Genomic DNA, 15,602 nt, shown 5'->3' on the forward strand with positions numbered 1-15,602 from the left:
GTGTGCTACGTGCTATTTCTTCGTTTAGGTCTACCGTCGTTGTATGTAATCGTATCACCTGTTTTGTGGATGAAGACACATATTCTTATTGAGGAAAATATTTCACAATACCGGAAATGCAGCTTGAACAATATATACATACGTGAAAACTACATATTACTTTTTCTACCTCTTCCTTCAGGTACATATTATAATCCATCCTTTGTACATACATGTAAACATATAAATACACGTAGGCCCTACATATAAATACATGCACGTAAACGTAAAAATACATGCGTGTAAACATATTAGTACATGTGCATATAAATACTAAGAACTATCGGGTACATATTTTGATGCTTAATTCACCATTGTTATATTGCATGTTTAATATGTATGCACAAATCTACTGTATGTAGGCCTATACACGTTGTACATACTTTGCTTAATTGTGTTGTACTACTGTGGGTGAAGCATGAAGACCTCGCCGTCAAATGCATTTGATCTAGTTTCACTCTCGTGTGTTTTCTCAGCTGTGCAGTCCCCCGACATAAATCCTGTGCAGTTATACCAGAAACGATATAGGTGTATCTTAAAAGTACCGTAACAAAAATATTACTACGGTACTAAAAACAAATTATAAATGACGTTCTCTTAATTATTAATCTAGCTATGAATTAAATTATAAATATTAGTGCCCGTAAATAAAACCCGGTTGTCGATGATGATTTGAATACGGACCTTTAAAAGCATCTTCAAAAAGAATTGGAGGCGTGTATGTGTATGGGCATGCATGTATAGGCGATACACACGTGCGATCTTGTGCTTAGATCTCAAATTACTTCCTGATTATACAGTTTATATAAATATGATGTTTGAAATCTACGGGATTTTTTTTCTATTAATTTATTTTTTATACATTCATTCATTATTTTTTTTTCTAATTATTTATTTATTATTTGCATTATTATTATACTTCGTCGTGTCATGAGCCTATTAGCCTACATGTAGGGCCCTATATAGGCGTACATCTCATGATCTCTTTGACTTCTGGTGCGTTACTGTAGTCATATCAGTGTATGTATTTAAAAGAACAAGCCTAATCTTCACCTTCTTAAAAAATAAACAATTTATAAACAGACAAATTAATTATTCGTGAAAAGACTTAGAAGTTCCTGGCTTATATCTGCATTCTGTATGAAGTTACTGATCTGTCACCTTGTGGGTCAAAGGTTAAGAATGTGGCCAGGTCATAACCTGTACAGGTATTCATGTTACTACGCTGTTTCGATGCTGTAGCCCAGTGTGTAAACGATTCTGGTGCTTATACATGGGGATTGTTTGATGATCTCGCGTATTTCAACATACTTTACTATTTTTCTGCGTTATACATGTATTAAATAGAATTTTCTGGGTTTATTCACACCGCACTATATTTTATGGCCCAGGAATACAAACCGAAATACGGTCACACCCTTGAGACAACATGGCGGAGGTCTTGGGAGGCAGGACGACAAGTGGCAGGCAAGACATGAAGCAAAGTGACAAACATGCAGAATTTTTATTGATTTAGACAACAGATTTAAGTAAACTGTCTGGGAATGCTCAGATAAGCAACTTGGACTAATCTGGCCTCGCCTGAAAAGGACGAAAACACACTGGAATACCGGAACTAAGTGACCAAACCCGACTTGTGGCTTTTGATTGAATAAGTTGTCAGCGTATATCGAATCAGTGGTGGGGAGCCGTTTAGTTGTGCCTGGCGAAGAGTTTACTTTTCTAGAGAAACAAACATCATGGCAGGGACAAACTCACAGGTGAGTGTGTCAGATAATGGCCAACATAAGCCGATCAGTGAATATTGAGGTATACAGGGCGGCTGCGTGAAAACAACACTGGTGTAGTTAATATCCAGTTCGTGTAAATGATATGGCCCCATTCTTATGATCTAAACACGGAACTGTAGCGTGGCTTTGAAGGATTTGTTTCAGTGTATTTGACAGCCTTAATTGCAATATGATCAGCAGGTGTGTTGCCTAATGCCTTTATATGTAACCCTCCTGGGAGAACACTCCATACCCAGAGTACGTTGCGTTGATCGAGCCTTCAGGCGCATACAGTTAGTTCAAAGTGTAGGTGTGTGTTGTTTGTAATACGTGTAAATGTATGTCATACACTAACCACTGTAGTTATGGGAGGTAACCATGAACTAAAAATAGACACTGACATAGTCCATTTTTTGCTGTTTTCTATTCTTACCAGATTCAGATGTTATTAATTCTGATTTAGTATTTCGCAAGTAATATAGTATGGTGTGAATAGCAAGAAATTTTTTGCTGATTGATACCAGTAAAAGTATTGTATTGTGTTTGCTGTAAGAGAATGAGGCAATCCACACTTATTATAAATACACATTTGAAATTCAGTCTGGATGGGTCAGGATTTCAGTAGTATGGCAGCAACCTGCAGATTATCGTGGTTTTCCCCCACAGGCTCTGTCCGGTTGACACCCACTGTAATGCTGTCTGTTGTTGTAAAATTCTTGAGTACAGCGTAAAACATCAATAAAATATATAAATCTTTCAATCGTTAGGTGTAGGTTCACTCCCAGCCTAGAAGAGTTGAAAAGAGAATCCTCAGGATTCCTCTCCCTCCCTACCCACACTCCCTATTCCCATTGGGACCTTGCTGGCAACAGTGCTCTTAAGTTGGTCTCACAATACATCAAGTTTGTGTGCAGTGACTGTCCGGTTAGCAAATGGCAGTGTCCATACGCATCAAAAAAGTATCCCACATATTTATAAAACATACATTTTTGAGATGTTGCACAATCCAGGTAGTAAGTAAAATGGCAAGTGTACATTGTGAATGTACTTGCAACTGTTTTGCCTTTTAACGATAAGTCTGTGAGGTACAAGTGATTCGACATCGTGTTTCCAGTTACTCTAACATGACACACTGACATCCCACGGTCTTGCTAGAATTTCTGATAAAAAGTTGATTCATAGGGTTACCAAGCATGGCTGAAAAAAATGACTCTCCCCATAATTGTGTGCTAAGGATGTAGTAGGCTCTATCTTCTCTTTTAAATTTAATGAATATGTAAGGCTGTAAAGTTAAACAGCTGTCCATAAATACAAGTAGTCTATCAGGGATTTTCTCCTGTAGTGTAGACCAAGACAGATTTCTTCATGGTTCACTGTACAAAGTGTATATCATCTGTGAAAGTTGCCATGACAGAATCAGCAGTTTTCAATAATAAATGCATGTACTTCTATAGCATTTATATGTAGCCTTATTCCTCTACCTTTTCCCATATGAATCCCAGTTCAGTTTATGGACATTTGTAATTTAATTTTGGAGACAAAACTTCATTGGTTGGATTGGCCAATTTCAGGGCTTCGCAAAAGTATAATTTTATTAGTCTACCCAGAATATGTGTGCTTGAATAAACATTTTGCAAACATGCGAAATGGTTGAAGTACAGTAGTTCTTTTAATATATTGTTGTTAATACCATTTGAAATGAAGACATTCTGTACTTAATGAGTAGTGCAATGCTGTACATCTGCATGTACAGTGAGTAATCACATGTGCAGAATCTGTTTACTTTTATTCCAGTTGTCTTTATGTATACATGTAGGTTTGAAAAGTTAGCGTGTTTACTTTAGATTTACTTACCCTTAACTGCTTTTATTAGGGTCAAGTTTAGCCTGATACACTTGAATATGCAGTTACTTGTTCTTCAGTCATACCAAGGTTGGTAGGAAACAGTCAGATGTTAAATGTGTAAGTCATGAGAAAGATTCGGCCCCGTTATTCATTGACATAGATTAGCTTGCTTTTCAGTGACAAACATGCCAATTTCTTTTATAGGGTCTCGTTTTCATGCTTTATTCTTTCATCTGATTACATGCGATTAGAAATTGCAGCATATGCAAGTAAGTTGTTCAAGGGGGTGTGCAGCTGAGAAATGAATAATAAATTTCCCTTTACCTGATGATAAAACATTAATAATGCAGACAGCCAAGTTTGTCTTAAAAGAAAGGGTTATGTGTCATGAAAAAGAAAGTTACCACACCAGCGTGTAATTCATGCAGATTGCTGTAAATCCCCAACCTTTTCAACATCTAAATCACTGTTTTCAGTGGAATTTACATGTATGCGTACAATTATTATGAAAATGGCACTAAAAATGGCTTTGTTTTTGTCACTAAAGGTGGAAATTTCATAAAACAGTGCAAAATATTTTTTGACACCTCGTAGTTTTCTGAGAATGTTTGAAAATATAAGAAGCAGAGGTGGTTGAAAAGGTTGAAGAATAACCTGTAGGTGTTGATATCAGTCAGCAGCAGGACAGACCCCAGGATTGCAAAGCTTTCTTAGACTGAAGGCAGACTTTAGTCTTAATTTGTGGTAACACATGTATTTCTGAACTTTGACTTGAACTTTAACACTAATTTTTCATTTTGTTTTGAAGAACTAAACCAACTCTTGGTATTGAAGTGAAAAGTCCTAGGGTGAAAAAAACAATTTTAGCTCTGTACACTAATTTGAAGTTAGGACTAGTTTTGACTTAAGTCTGATAACTAATTTTCAGTTTTTTATTTTTTTATTTTAGTTAAAAATGAAATAATTTGGCGGTCAATTAGCAGCTGAAAGTAACCACAACCATGCTTTGTTTTATGCATTTTGTAAATATAGTTTCAAAATGTCTGAAATTTCAGTTATTGAACATGTTTAATTGATGACAAATTAAAGTTTTTGACTGTTAGATAACTTTTTTCAAATGGGTCAGCCACATTCACCATTGATATGTTGAGCTATCAACAACGCCTGTTAGATGCTGTACACCCAGGTCTACTGGTATTTCATTTAAGTTGTCCCATTTACATGAACATGCAGTTCCCCTTTTTGTTTGCATGTTAATTTCAGCAGAATAGCTTAGGCGTCAAACTCATCCAGCTCCTACCCCCAGGTCTCTAAAGCCCTGTGATAAGATTGTGCACCTTTGATCCTTTTGAAGATGTGCACTCAGCCTGTTTTTGCTTGACACGCATTTAACCAGACAGTGTGGAAACTCAGCCCACCATGTTATTCACAGTTCAACATGTGCACACACACTTTTTTGATCCAGAGCCAGGCTTTCTGCGAAAAAGTACATGGAGAATGATTCTTCATTGCCATGCCAAAGAGGTAATTTTGGCAGTTTGTATTAGCCAGGCCATCTCTCGGGTATAAAACAATAGCTGTAGCATCAGAATCTATTAATATTAATGTACTGCTGTTGTGTTAATATCACTGAGATAAAGTTAGTATAAACACGGGGAACATAGAGGATAAACCCATTATCCCCTATTTCTCACTGTGCATATAGATCTTAAATGGTATTCAGTCTCCCTGTTTCTCACTACATGTAGATCTGAAATAGTACAAAAAACATCCACAGTTTCTCACTGTGCATTTAGATCTAAAATGATACAAACAGTGTCCCCGGTTTCTCACTATATGTAGATCTAAAATGGTACAAACAGTGTCCCCGGTTTCTCACTATATGTAGATCTAAAATGGTACTTGAACAGTATCTCCTGTTTCTCACTGTACATGTAGATTTTAAATAGCACTGACAGTATCCCCCGTTTCTCACAGCACATGTAGATCTAAAATGGTAGTAACAGTATCCCCAGTTTCTCACTGTACATGCACACGTAAAATGATACTTGAACAGCATCCCTGGGATTTCACTGTACACGTAGCTCTAGAATGGTACTGACAGTGTCGCCGGTTTCTCACTGTACATGTAGCTCTAGAATGGTACTGACAGTGTCTGTGGTGTTTCACTGTACATGCAGCTCTAGAATGGTACTGACAGTGTCTCCGGTTTCTCACTGTACATGTATCTCTAAAATGGTACTGACAGTGTCCCTGGTTTCTCACTGTACATGTAGCTCTAGAATGGTACTGACAGTGTCCCCGGTTTCTCACTGTACATGTAGCTCTAGAATGGTACATGTAGCTCTAGAATGGTACTGACAGTGTTCCCGGTTTCTCGCTGTACATGCACATCTAAAATGGTACTTGAGAAGTACCATTAAATATTCACAGGTTTAAAATATTCTCTTTTACTTAATGCCCTAATTCCTCTGGCATTTTGCATATGTGAAAGAGCAACTTTCATTGTGATTTATGCAACTTTTTAAATTTGATTTTGGAGACAAAACTATTCAAAAAGTATATTAAAATTATTCTGCACAGAATATTGCCCTCAGAATATGTGTTTAAATAAACACCCTGCAAACCTACACTGTATGAAAAGGTTGGAGAATTACAGTAATACATATAAAAGGCATGAGATTTGTCCTCTTTTTGGAGGAATTCCTCTTTATTTATACAAAAAATACATCAGAAAAATGTTCAGAATTTTATTCAGAAATGCTAAAAATGACAAAATTATTTCCTCTCTTTCATCCCAGTGTCTTTCTTATCTCTGATAGAATGAGTCACTGATTTTACTAACATTGTTTCCTCCATATAACCTTTTTATACCGTCAAGTTTGTGGTGTATTTTGTCGGGAACTTTGATAGCAGTTAATGTCTGTATAGGTGTATGTTTGCAACATAATATAGCAAGTACATGTACACGTAGGTACAGCCACTGAAAAGCCCTTTGAAGTCAGCCGCCTAGTCAATTTAGGTCATCCCCGAAATGCAAATTGTTCTGATTGAACAAATTCAGCTCATAGATATTTCTGGCGTTATGAAAAGGTTTGATAATTAGAGTATGGGTGAGTTTGGACCTGTGTGTAAGTATGTCTACACATGTTTACATGTACTGTAGTACGTACCTGTATACCACAGGACTTACATGAAACTTACCTGTGTATGTAAAGGAGTGTTTGATGAGCACTGATCATTGGCTGACTGGCACTGTAAAACATTGACACACAATATTACTGGAATGGACAGAGTGAGAGGTGTACATGTGTAAACTGTACAACTCACTTTACTATGGGAAAACCCACTTGTGTGTGGATTCCGGACTTTATTATGGGAAAACCCACATGTGTGTGGATTCCTGACTTTACTGTGGGAAAACCCACTTGTGTGTGGATTCCTGACTTTACTATGGGAAAACCCACTGGTGTGTGGATTCTTGACTTTACTGTGGGAAAACCCACATGTGTGTGGATTACTGACTTTACTATGGGAAAACCCACTTTTGTGTGGGTTCCTGACTTTACTCTGGGAAAGCCCACTTGTGTGTGGATTCCTGACTTTACTATGGGAAAACCCACTGGTGTGTGGATTCTTGACTTTACTATGGGAAACAGGGATTACACTTTCTGAATATAGCACAGATTCTAGTGCTGAAATTTGGCTGAGACCACTGCGGGTTTCGAGCCAGCGACCTCAGAGTCAGGCACCTAACCACCAGCAATACATGTCAACCGTCTAGACCACTCGACCAACAGGCCTTCCACAAAAATGGAAGGTAGTTGACCAGTAGACTTTGCAGCGAACATGCATTACCCCTCTGATGATCACAAACAACATCACTCCCTTACGTGAATATATCAGATAGGTATAGATGTTATTTAGAAAGTGGATTAAGTAACAGTATTATCGTTAATACGGATTACACTTTCTGAATATATGTGAAAACCCACTTATGTGTGGATTCCTGACTTTACTATTGGAAAACCCACTGGTGCGTGGATTCTTGACTTTACTGTGGGAAAGCCCACTTGTGTGTGGATTCCTGACTTTACTGTGGGAAAACCCACTTGTGTATGGATTCCGGACTTTACTCTGGGAAAGCCCACTTGTGTGTGGATTCCTGACTTTACTATGGGAAAACGCACTTGTGTGTGGACTCCTGATATTACTATGGGAAAACCCACTTGTGTGTGGACTCCTGATATTACTATGTGAAAACCCACTTGTGTGTGGATTCCTGACTTTACTATTGGAAAACCCACTGGTGCGTGGATTCTTGACTTTACTATGGGAAAACCCACATGTGTGTGGATTCTTGACTTTACTATGGGAAAACCCACTTGTGTGTGGACTCCTGATATTACTATGGGAAAACCCACTTGTGTGTAGACTCCTGATATTATTATGGTAAAACGCACTTGTGTGTGGACTCCTGATATTACTATGAGAAAACCCACTTGTGTGTGGACTCCTGACTTTACTATGGGAAAACCCACTTGTGTGTGGATTTCTGGGCATTTCTACATATAGGCGATGGTCATTTGCTTAGTAGAAAACACTGATTCACTGAGATTGCCAGTGAAATTGACTGAATGAAACAAGTATGACCACGTACGACAGTGTACAGTGTAGCTGTGTTAAATGACGTACATGTAAACAAAGCCAAAAGGAATCGTTCAGTGTTCATTAATAACAACAGGTCTTGAGATTGTTAAAGTCTGTCAAATGTTATTGTGCCTTGGCTGTAGATTATGTCTTTTCCAGGTCTCACTGTTACTAAGGGTTGTTCACAAAACACAAATCACTGGAGGTGCAACATTTTCTGTTGCAATGAATGCAAAAGGCAAAAAAAAATATTTATTTCACTACACAAATGTGGTGAGTTTTATTAATGACCAGATTAATTCAGAGTATCCAGTGAATGTCTTCTAAGTAAAAATGTGGCTTTAAATTTTATATTCGCCAGAATTAAGGCTGAATAATACAATGCAGCGTGTGCCCAAATTAACTACATCTGTGTGCATAGAATATAAACAGAGGATGGTTACAAACTCACAAGCACTTGTGAAAACACATTAAGCGAGATCATATCAAATTGCTAATGCAATTCTTGGAAAGTTAAAATCTATTTGGGATGATTGTGTTTGTGGCTTATTGGTGATTAGTTATAGTTATCTGAGTTTCATGACATACTTTGTATGCTCCGGGAAAACCACATCAGGGTGGCCCACACAGGAAGCGGAAGAACAGATGGCTATCAGCTATTGTTTTTCAGAAGACTAAACATTAGAGCAAAATGATCAGTGTAAAATAATTTACCAACAGGCGGGGCAATCTACAGACAAATGCAGATTATTTTTCTCATGTTGAAAAGTGAAGGTATTTTAATGTTGGTGACATGAAAATCCTATTTTTGATTAGCAATGAATAGTTAGTAGGAAATTATTAAAATTCTTTTGGTATACAATGTATATACTGATAGTGTGCGTGTATCTCTTCTTCAATAGATTCCTTTTGTTTACAATTCATACACAAAATTTAATTATCGTTCCTCTTATTGTCTACAGGAGTCTAAATGTTTGGTCATTTACATGTACTATTTTTTGAGAGCTCAAATAAAAATGATAACTTCAAATTGAACTCAGGGTCCCGGTCAGTCTGAAGTGAATTAAGGTTTAGTTTGTGGATTGGAAATGCATGTAAATGCGGTACATCTTGATGAGGTGAGTTAAAATGCCAACTCATTTCATTGGGAGCCTTGATACTGGTATTTGTGGTTAGGTATTTGAAATTGTATCACATCACCGTAGCAACAGATTGATTATCACAGTTACTTTCATTTTTTACATCAAACTGGTGCATTCAGGTCATCTTCAGGGAAAAAAAAGGAAAAGAAATACAACCTGGATTGCTAGAAAGCCATAAATTCTATGCGTACATGTATAGTATGCTCAACACAGACATGGAGAACATTGTATGTTATTCCAGTCCTTGAGACATGAATTGCAGATTTCTTGCTGAAAACTCCAGCCATTGAAATAATTTGCGAAAATAGAATTTCTAAATTTTGAATTTGAAGTACATATTATGCTGGTTTAGAATTCTTTTGTGATGAAGAAGGAAACTACTATTTGTCTGACAGGTGAATGGACACCATTGAGGTATAAATGTCTGTTTCATTGTAGTTGGCCTTCATGATTTATTCATGGTGAACATATTTGAAACTTGTAAATGTATGCACATATTCTGTATACGGTGTTATGTACATGTTTGAGCAACCCATCAACTCACCCAGTTTTCTCCAAATTTTTACGCTGCGATGTTCTGTTTTTGTGTTTTACACCCTAAACTGGTTGCACCAGAATTAACCCCTGTTAAGGGGTCTTTATGTTGTTATGTTCCTGTTAGACCTGCAGTTTTACAGGTACAGGTGTCAGGTATGTAATCACCTAAATGGCCAGCTGCCTCGCACACAGTATTTTGATAAGAGTCTCACAGATATACTTGTTAAATGTTGGCAACATATTAAAGCACAAGGTGCGGGCGCAAACCAAGCGTCTGACGGGGTATTCGTAGATTCTCCCGATCTCACTTTTGATGGGCCCCGTGGGGCCTTAGGTTAATAAGCCGTCAGCAACATTCGTGTTGCCGTTTGCTCAGTCTTGTCATTTGTTACCTTCTTATTTGGTGAGCGTATCTGTGTCCCATGCATCGAAATGTTTTAGGAAGCATATTTTACTGAAATTGACAACAAACTCGTCTGTATGTACGTTTGGAAAGCTTTGTAAAACGGAAATGTCGTAAAATTGTGAAGATCAGGCAAAATATTTAGTTGTATATACAAATTTATTTCATTTTGTATTTTTTATTGTCTGCTGGACAGTAAAACGTAATAAAATTGGTGTTGCCTTAGATAGAAATAAACTTGGCTTGTACACATCCAGTACACATTCAGTGCACATGCAGTACACATACAATACGGCTACCATTCTGCCGTGTTTTGACACCACATGTACGTGTAACTTACTGACACGACTGAGTAAATTTGTCATGTTTATATGCGCTGTAGGTAATGTGTGTGTACTTGACAGATACATGGCTGTAGCTTGAAATGGTTACATACCTACACCACATGGCTTCTCTCCTTTCACTGCAGATTGGTCTAGACACTGATAGCGTATCAGTACCAGCATGTTGGCTTACTTCCTTGTTTTTGCCGGTTAACTGGGATAGTATCACCTGTGTGTTGTTTTATTCTCTGTACTCTAGTGGCACTGATCGCTATCAATCATGCTAATAGATGTAATTTACATATGTATTTACTTGTACATGTATCTGCATGTGACCAGTCCCCATTTTTTAAACTTTGCCTAAGATGTACATGTGTTCTGTGCTGCATATTTCAATAATGATAATTTTAATAGTAAGTGTTATATGAAGTCATTAATGATAACACCTCTCTAGGTATCAGGCAGTCTTCTTGTCTTATAAGGGCAGTCAGGGCAAAAAAAAGAAGTTTGAGCTGGATTTGAACCTTACAACCTTGTCCATTCGTTTGGAACTGACTTATTATAGTATTACACTGTCGTCTGGAAGCTGTGAACATCATAACCCACATGTTTGTAAAGTTTGACACAAACAGTGGAAATTTTGTCTGCATTTTATTTTGCATGACCAACAGTTGTGCCAAATGTGTCTTATTGTGATTTAGTTTCATGGGAATTTATGCAAATAGAGTTACACTGCAGGGAACAAAACCTGATCGGCTGCCCTGATACCCTGCACAGCATTGAGACTGAGGAAAGACAGTATCACCTGGACAGGAAGGACTGGATTAAGTGGTGTTAGTATAGCCCCTGGAACCCAGGGTTCATAGCTTACCTCTCTGACCCAGATACAGAAACTGAACACCTCTTTCCCCACTCCCCATGACCCTCTTACCTGTAAACACATGTACATGCTGCTTGCACAACAATATGGTCAGTATAAATATGTACATATAACAGTGTCTAGCAGTGTGGCCTGGTGAGGTACACACCTGTACAGGTAGTTGTAACAATGTACAGAAGTAAGGCCTAGTAAGATACATGCCTGTACACGTAGTTGTAACAATGTACAGGAGTAAGGCCTGGTAAGATACACACCTGTACTCATAGCTGTAACAATGTACAAGGGTATGGCCTGGTAAGATACACACCTGTACAGGTAGTTGTAACAATGTACAACAGTATGGCCTGATGAGGTACACACCTGTATAGGTAGTTGTAACAATGTACAACAAAATGGCCTGGTAAGATACACATCTCTACAAGTAGTTGTAACAACGTACAGCCACATGGCTTTGTAAGATACACACCTGTACAGATAGTTATAACACTGTAAGGCAGTATGGCTTTGCAAGATACACATGTATAGATAGATATAACAATGCACGGCAGTATTGGCTGGTAAGATATACACCTGTACAAGTAGTTGTAACAATGTGCAGCCGTATGGCCTGGTAAGATACACACCTGTACAGGTAGTTGTAACAATGTACAGCGGTATTGCCTGATAAGATACACACCTGTACAGGTAGTTGTAACACTGTACAGCAGTATGGCCTGGTAAGATATACACCTGCACAGTTAGATGTAACAATGTAAAACAAAGTGCTCTGCCTGGATTTCTCCCACCATAATGCTGGCAGCCATCTTGCGTTAAAGTGAAATACATGTTTTCTGGATGTAGTGTAAAACTCCAGTCAAAATGCATTGTAAATAAATACTGTAATTGCCTTTTTATTCGTGGGTATTAACTTTTGTGGATTTGGTAAGAAGACACATTCGCAGGAATCAACTTTCGCTGATCTTGGCAGAATGTTTGGACAACTGATAAACGAAAATCAAACTTCAGTACAGAAATGTCGAGTAATAAAACAACTCATTCAAGTAACAATGTTATCATTTAAACTTGTTTGTACCTGTAAGATGTGAAAAAAATTCTGTACAATACAGTAACCTGATCAGACAAAGGAAGTTAATCCTCCTAAGCTTTTAATCTTTTGAAGACTGTTAATCCTTATGAGACAAAGCCCTTACCTCCTGTGTGAGCAAATATTCATGTCACTCACCCCGGGAGATGACAAAGGATTAAATGTGAAATAAATAAATCTCACTGTTTAATTCTCTTGCATCAGCAGTGTGAGTGAAACATTTGGTGAACTGTGACAGATTTTAGTAAATTTCTCAGAAATCATCGTTATGAAAAAGAAGTTTTAAGTGCGGAAACCCCTGAGCAATATATCGGGCGCATCGGAAAGGTGATCTGACTGGAAGGCAAGTACAGTTGATAAAAAAACAGCCTCTCTCGTCATATCACGTCCAGACGCCCAGTGCAAATTATCGATTTGTATGTCTCTAACCACGGCAATGAATCAACAACAACAATGTCGCAATGTGGCGATTTTTAGACGGAGTTAAACCTCCTTAAAAGAATGCATGGTTAACTGATGATCAATTAAGCTTGATTTGTGAAAGCCGAAATACATTCTAATTAGGTATTTCTAATTAACGTCTTTAAAAAAGTATTAGAAGTGTAGTGCTTGTTAACGAATTTATATCTGTAACGCATGCTACAGTAATAAATTACTAACATGGGTTTTATATTCGATGGCACTTATTTTTGCGGAAATGTGTTTGCCGTGAAATCCGCTATCACGCGAATAAAAAAGGCATTTACAGTAAACAACATGTAGCAAATCAAAGTGGTGAGGTTAAATACCAGTGTTGGCAGGTGTTATAACCTACAGTATTATAGTCTGTCATCAAGATGCACTTACCATTGTACCTGTAGTTTTTTTAACTCTTAATTTCTAAAAGAAGTCCTTATATAAACATATATGGGACCTAAAATGTTAGTTTTCTCAGTTTGAGGTAAAAATTATTTTATTTATTTATAGATTTATTAAGGCATTGAAAAATAAGCTGCACGGCGACCAGGCAATTTATCCCCCTCCTCTCTGGCTGTAAGTGGGAAGGTCTGCAGCAACCTGCGGATGGTCATGGGTTCCCCCCAGACTGTGCTCGGTTTTCTCCCACCATAATGCTGGCTGCCATCGTATAAGTGAAATATTCTTGAGTGGAGACTACTTGAATTTGGTGATTAACACCAGTCAAATAATAGTAAACATAGATGTATGTGCATAGCTCTCCCGAAAATCAGACTTCGTATTCAATCATCCAGTACTTAAAACTTTAATAAACCTCGCAAAACTTTGCGAGCAACTGTAACTTGCTCAGGTAGGTGTAGCTTGTCATTTTAGGACAGGCATGTCAGTCATTTATGTTTTTACATGTTCAGTGTCCGGGTATTCTTGTAAGCCAGGTCACAATTTTTATTGTGGGCAGGAAGATGAATGTAATTAACTGTTACATTTACCTACGCGTTTACCTGTACGTTTACCTGAAAACATGTGATGTTTAGCTGGTTTCAGGTTGGAGTGTGGTTTTACCTGAGACATCTTCCGATGTGTGTGAGCCTGACACTAATGCTGCACAGGCAGATTAATTACCTGGTCGGCTACAGGAAACTTACCTGTAATTAAGCGTGTCATTATCAGCAGGTAACCTTTCATCCATGCACAAACTCAGGTGTAACTGTGGAACTAACAGATGGCCTCGTCACCTTGACTAATCAGAACTGTTTGTGCATGTACATGTATTTGTAGCAGCATTTCCCTCTGGGCTAAATGTACATGTACATACGGTGTAGGTGTTCTAATAGAAATACACTGTGTACTCCAGGATATGCCTGTGGTCATTTTGGACAAGGCATCCCATTAGGACATGGAGCTCATGGACTAATTCATCGACTTCAGTCAGAATTTGAAACCTCAAGATAATACACAGTTTATGGCCCTAGGTCTAGCTTACACAAAATTCTGTAAATCAGTTTTTCCTATTTTTTCTCATAATTGAGCCTGGCTAATGCCTTTACAAAACTTATGAGAAATATGACTTTAATAGTTTTGTGAAAATGGACATAGAAGTCCAATTTTCAATTTATTTATCTGCACATACAAGTAATACTTTTCATATGTTCCTAATTCTAACTTTTACAATTCAAAACATTTGAATCATGATTAAAGCTTGACTTTTGTAAGTCAATTGTAACTTTAAGCCGTCAGCCCTGTTGTTTTCTGGTAACTACATGTAGAGAGGGTTAAGCATCCATCTAAATTTTAGCAGATGTGTGTAAATCTTTATTCTGATTAATCCTGAGAATTTAGAAAGGTAAAAAAGCATCCGTTTGTAAAATTATGTGAAATCGGGTCATTTCTGGCATTTCTAAAAAGGGTAGTTCCTGCAGACTGCTGTGTGAAGTTCTTCTCTTGGTGTTTGGTTGGTGGCATTCAATCTGGCCAAGTAAATCTGTAAAAATTGCGCTAAATTCGTAATCTGTATGCTTTAACACAACATTTAAACTGTTGACATACATGTGGATTACTAGATTTTGCAGACATTGAAATCCAGGTGTCCCATATTTTCCCAGAATATTTTACATCAAAATACCTGTATTAGAACCTCAAGCACATAGGGAAGCATGATTTCCATGTATATAGATACTCTTGCTAAAGGATGTATTGCCTGAAAATTTCTTACATTTTCGGATTTTCAAAAATATCACACAGAAAATGTCTTCTTTTTTTTTTTTTCATGTAGAAAACCAGAATAACCTCTTTTCCCTAGTTGAATGTGGGGTTGAGTATGTGCAGAGTTGATGATCTGCAAAGCCAGGCAGGACAATGACATCATGTTGTCATTACACTGTTTACCCATATATCTCAGGTGTCTATGGTTAAACTGCTGCATTTGTGGGCTATGTGACCTTGTTCTACTACAGCTGGTGTTAATTGTTGTCTGA

At 37.6% G+C, this 15,602-nt stretch overlaps 1 protein-coding gene across 7 annotated transcripts in view; it reads left to right on the forward strand.

Moving 5' to 3' along the window:
• The first annotated feature begins 1,470 nt into the window (after positions 1-1,470).
• Positions 1,471-15,602, forward strand: part of LOC135479457 (serine/threonine-protein kinase 26-like) — a 58,587-nt gene continuing 44,455 nt past the window's right edge. For all 7 annotated transcript variants that reach the window (XM_064759290.1, XM_064759289.1, XM_064759296.1 and 4 more), the window contains exon 1: positions 1,471-1,799. In XM_064759290.1, the coding sequence (XP_064615360.1) occupies positions 1,779-1,799 (21 nt within the window). In that variant the 5' untranslated portion in view covers positions 1,471-1,778. The remainder of the gene's footprint in view (positions 1,800-15,602) is intronic.

This window comes from Liolophura sinensis, chromosome 12, assembly GCF_032854445.1.
Source record: "Liolophura sinensis isolate JHLJ2023 chromosome 12, CUHK_Ljap_v2, whole genome shotgun sequence".
Taxonomy (NCBI): Eukaryota; Metazoa; Mollusca; class Polyplacophora; order Chitonida; family Chitonidae; genus Liolophura; species Liolophura sinensis.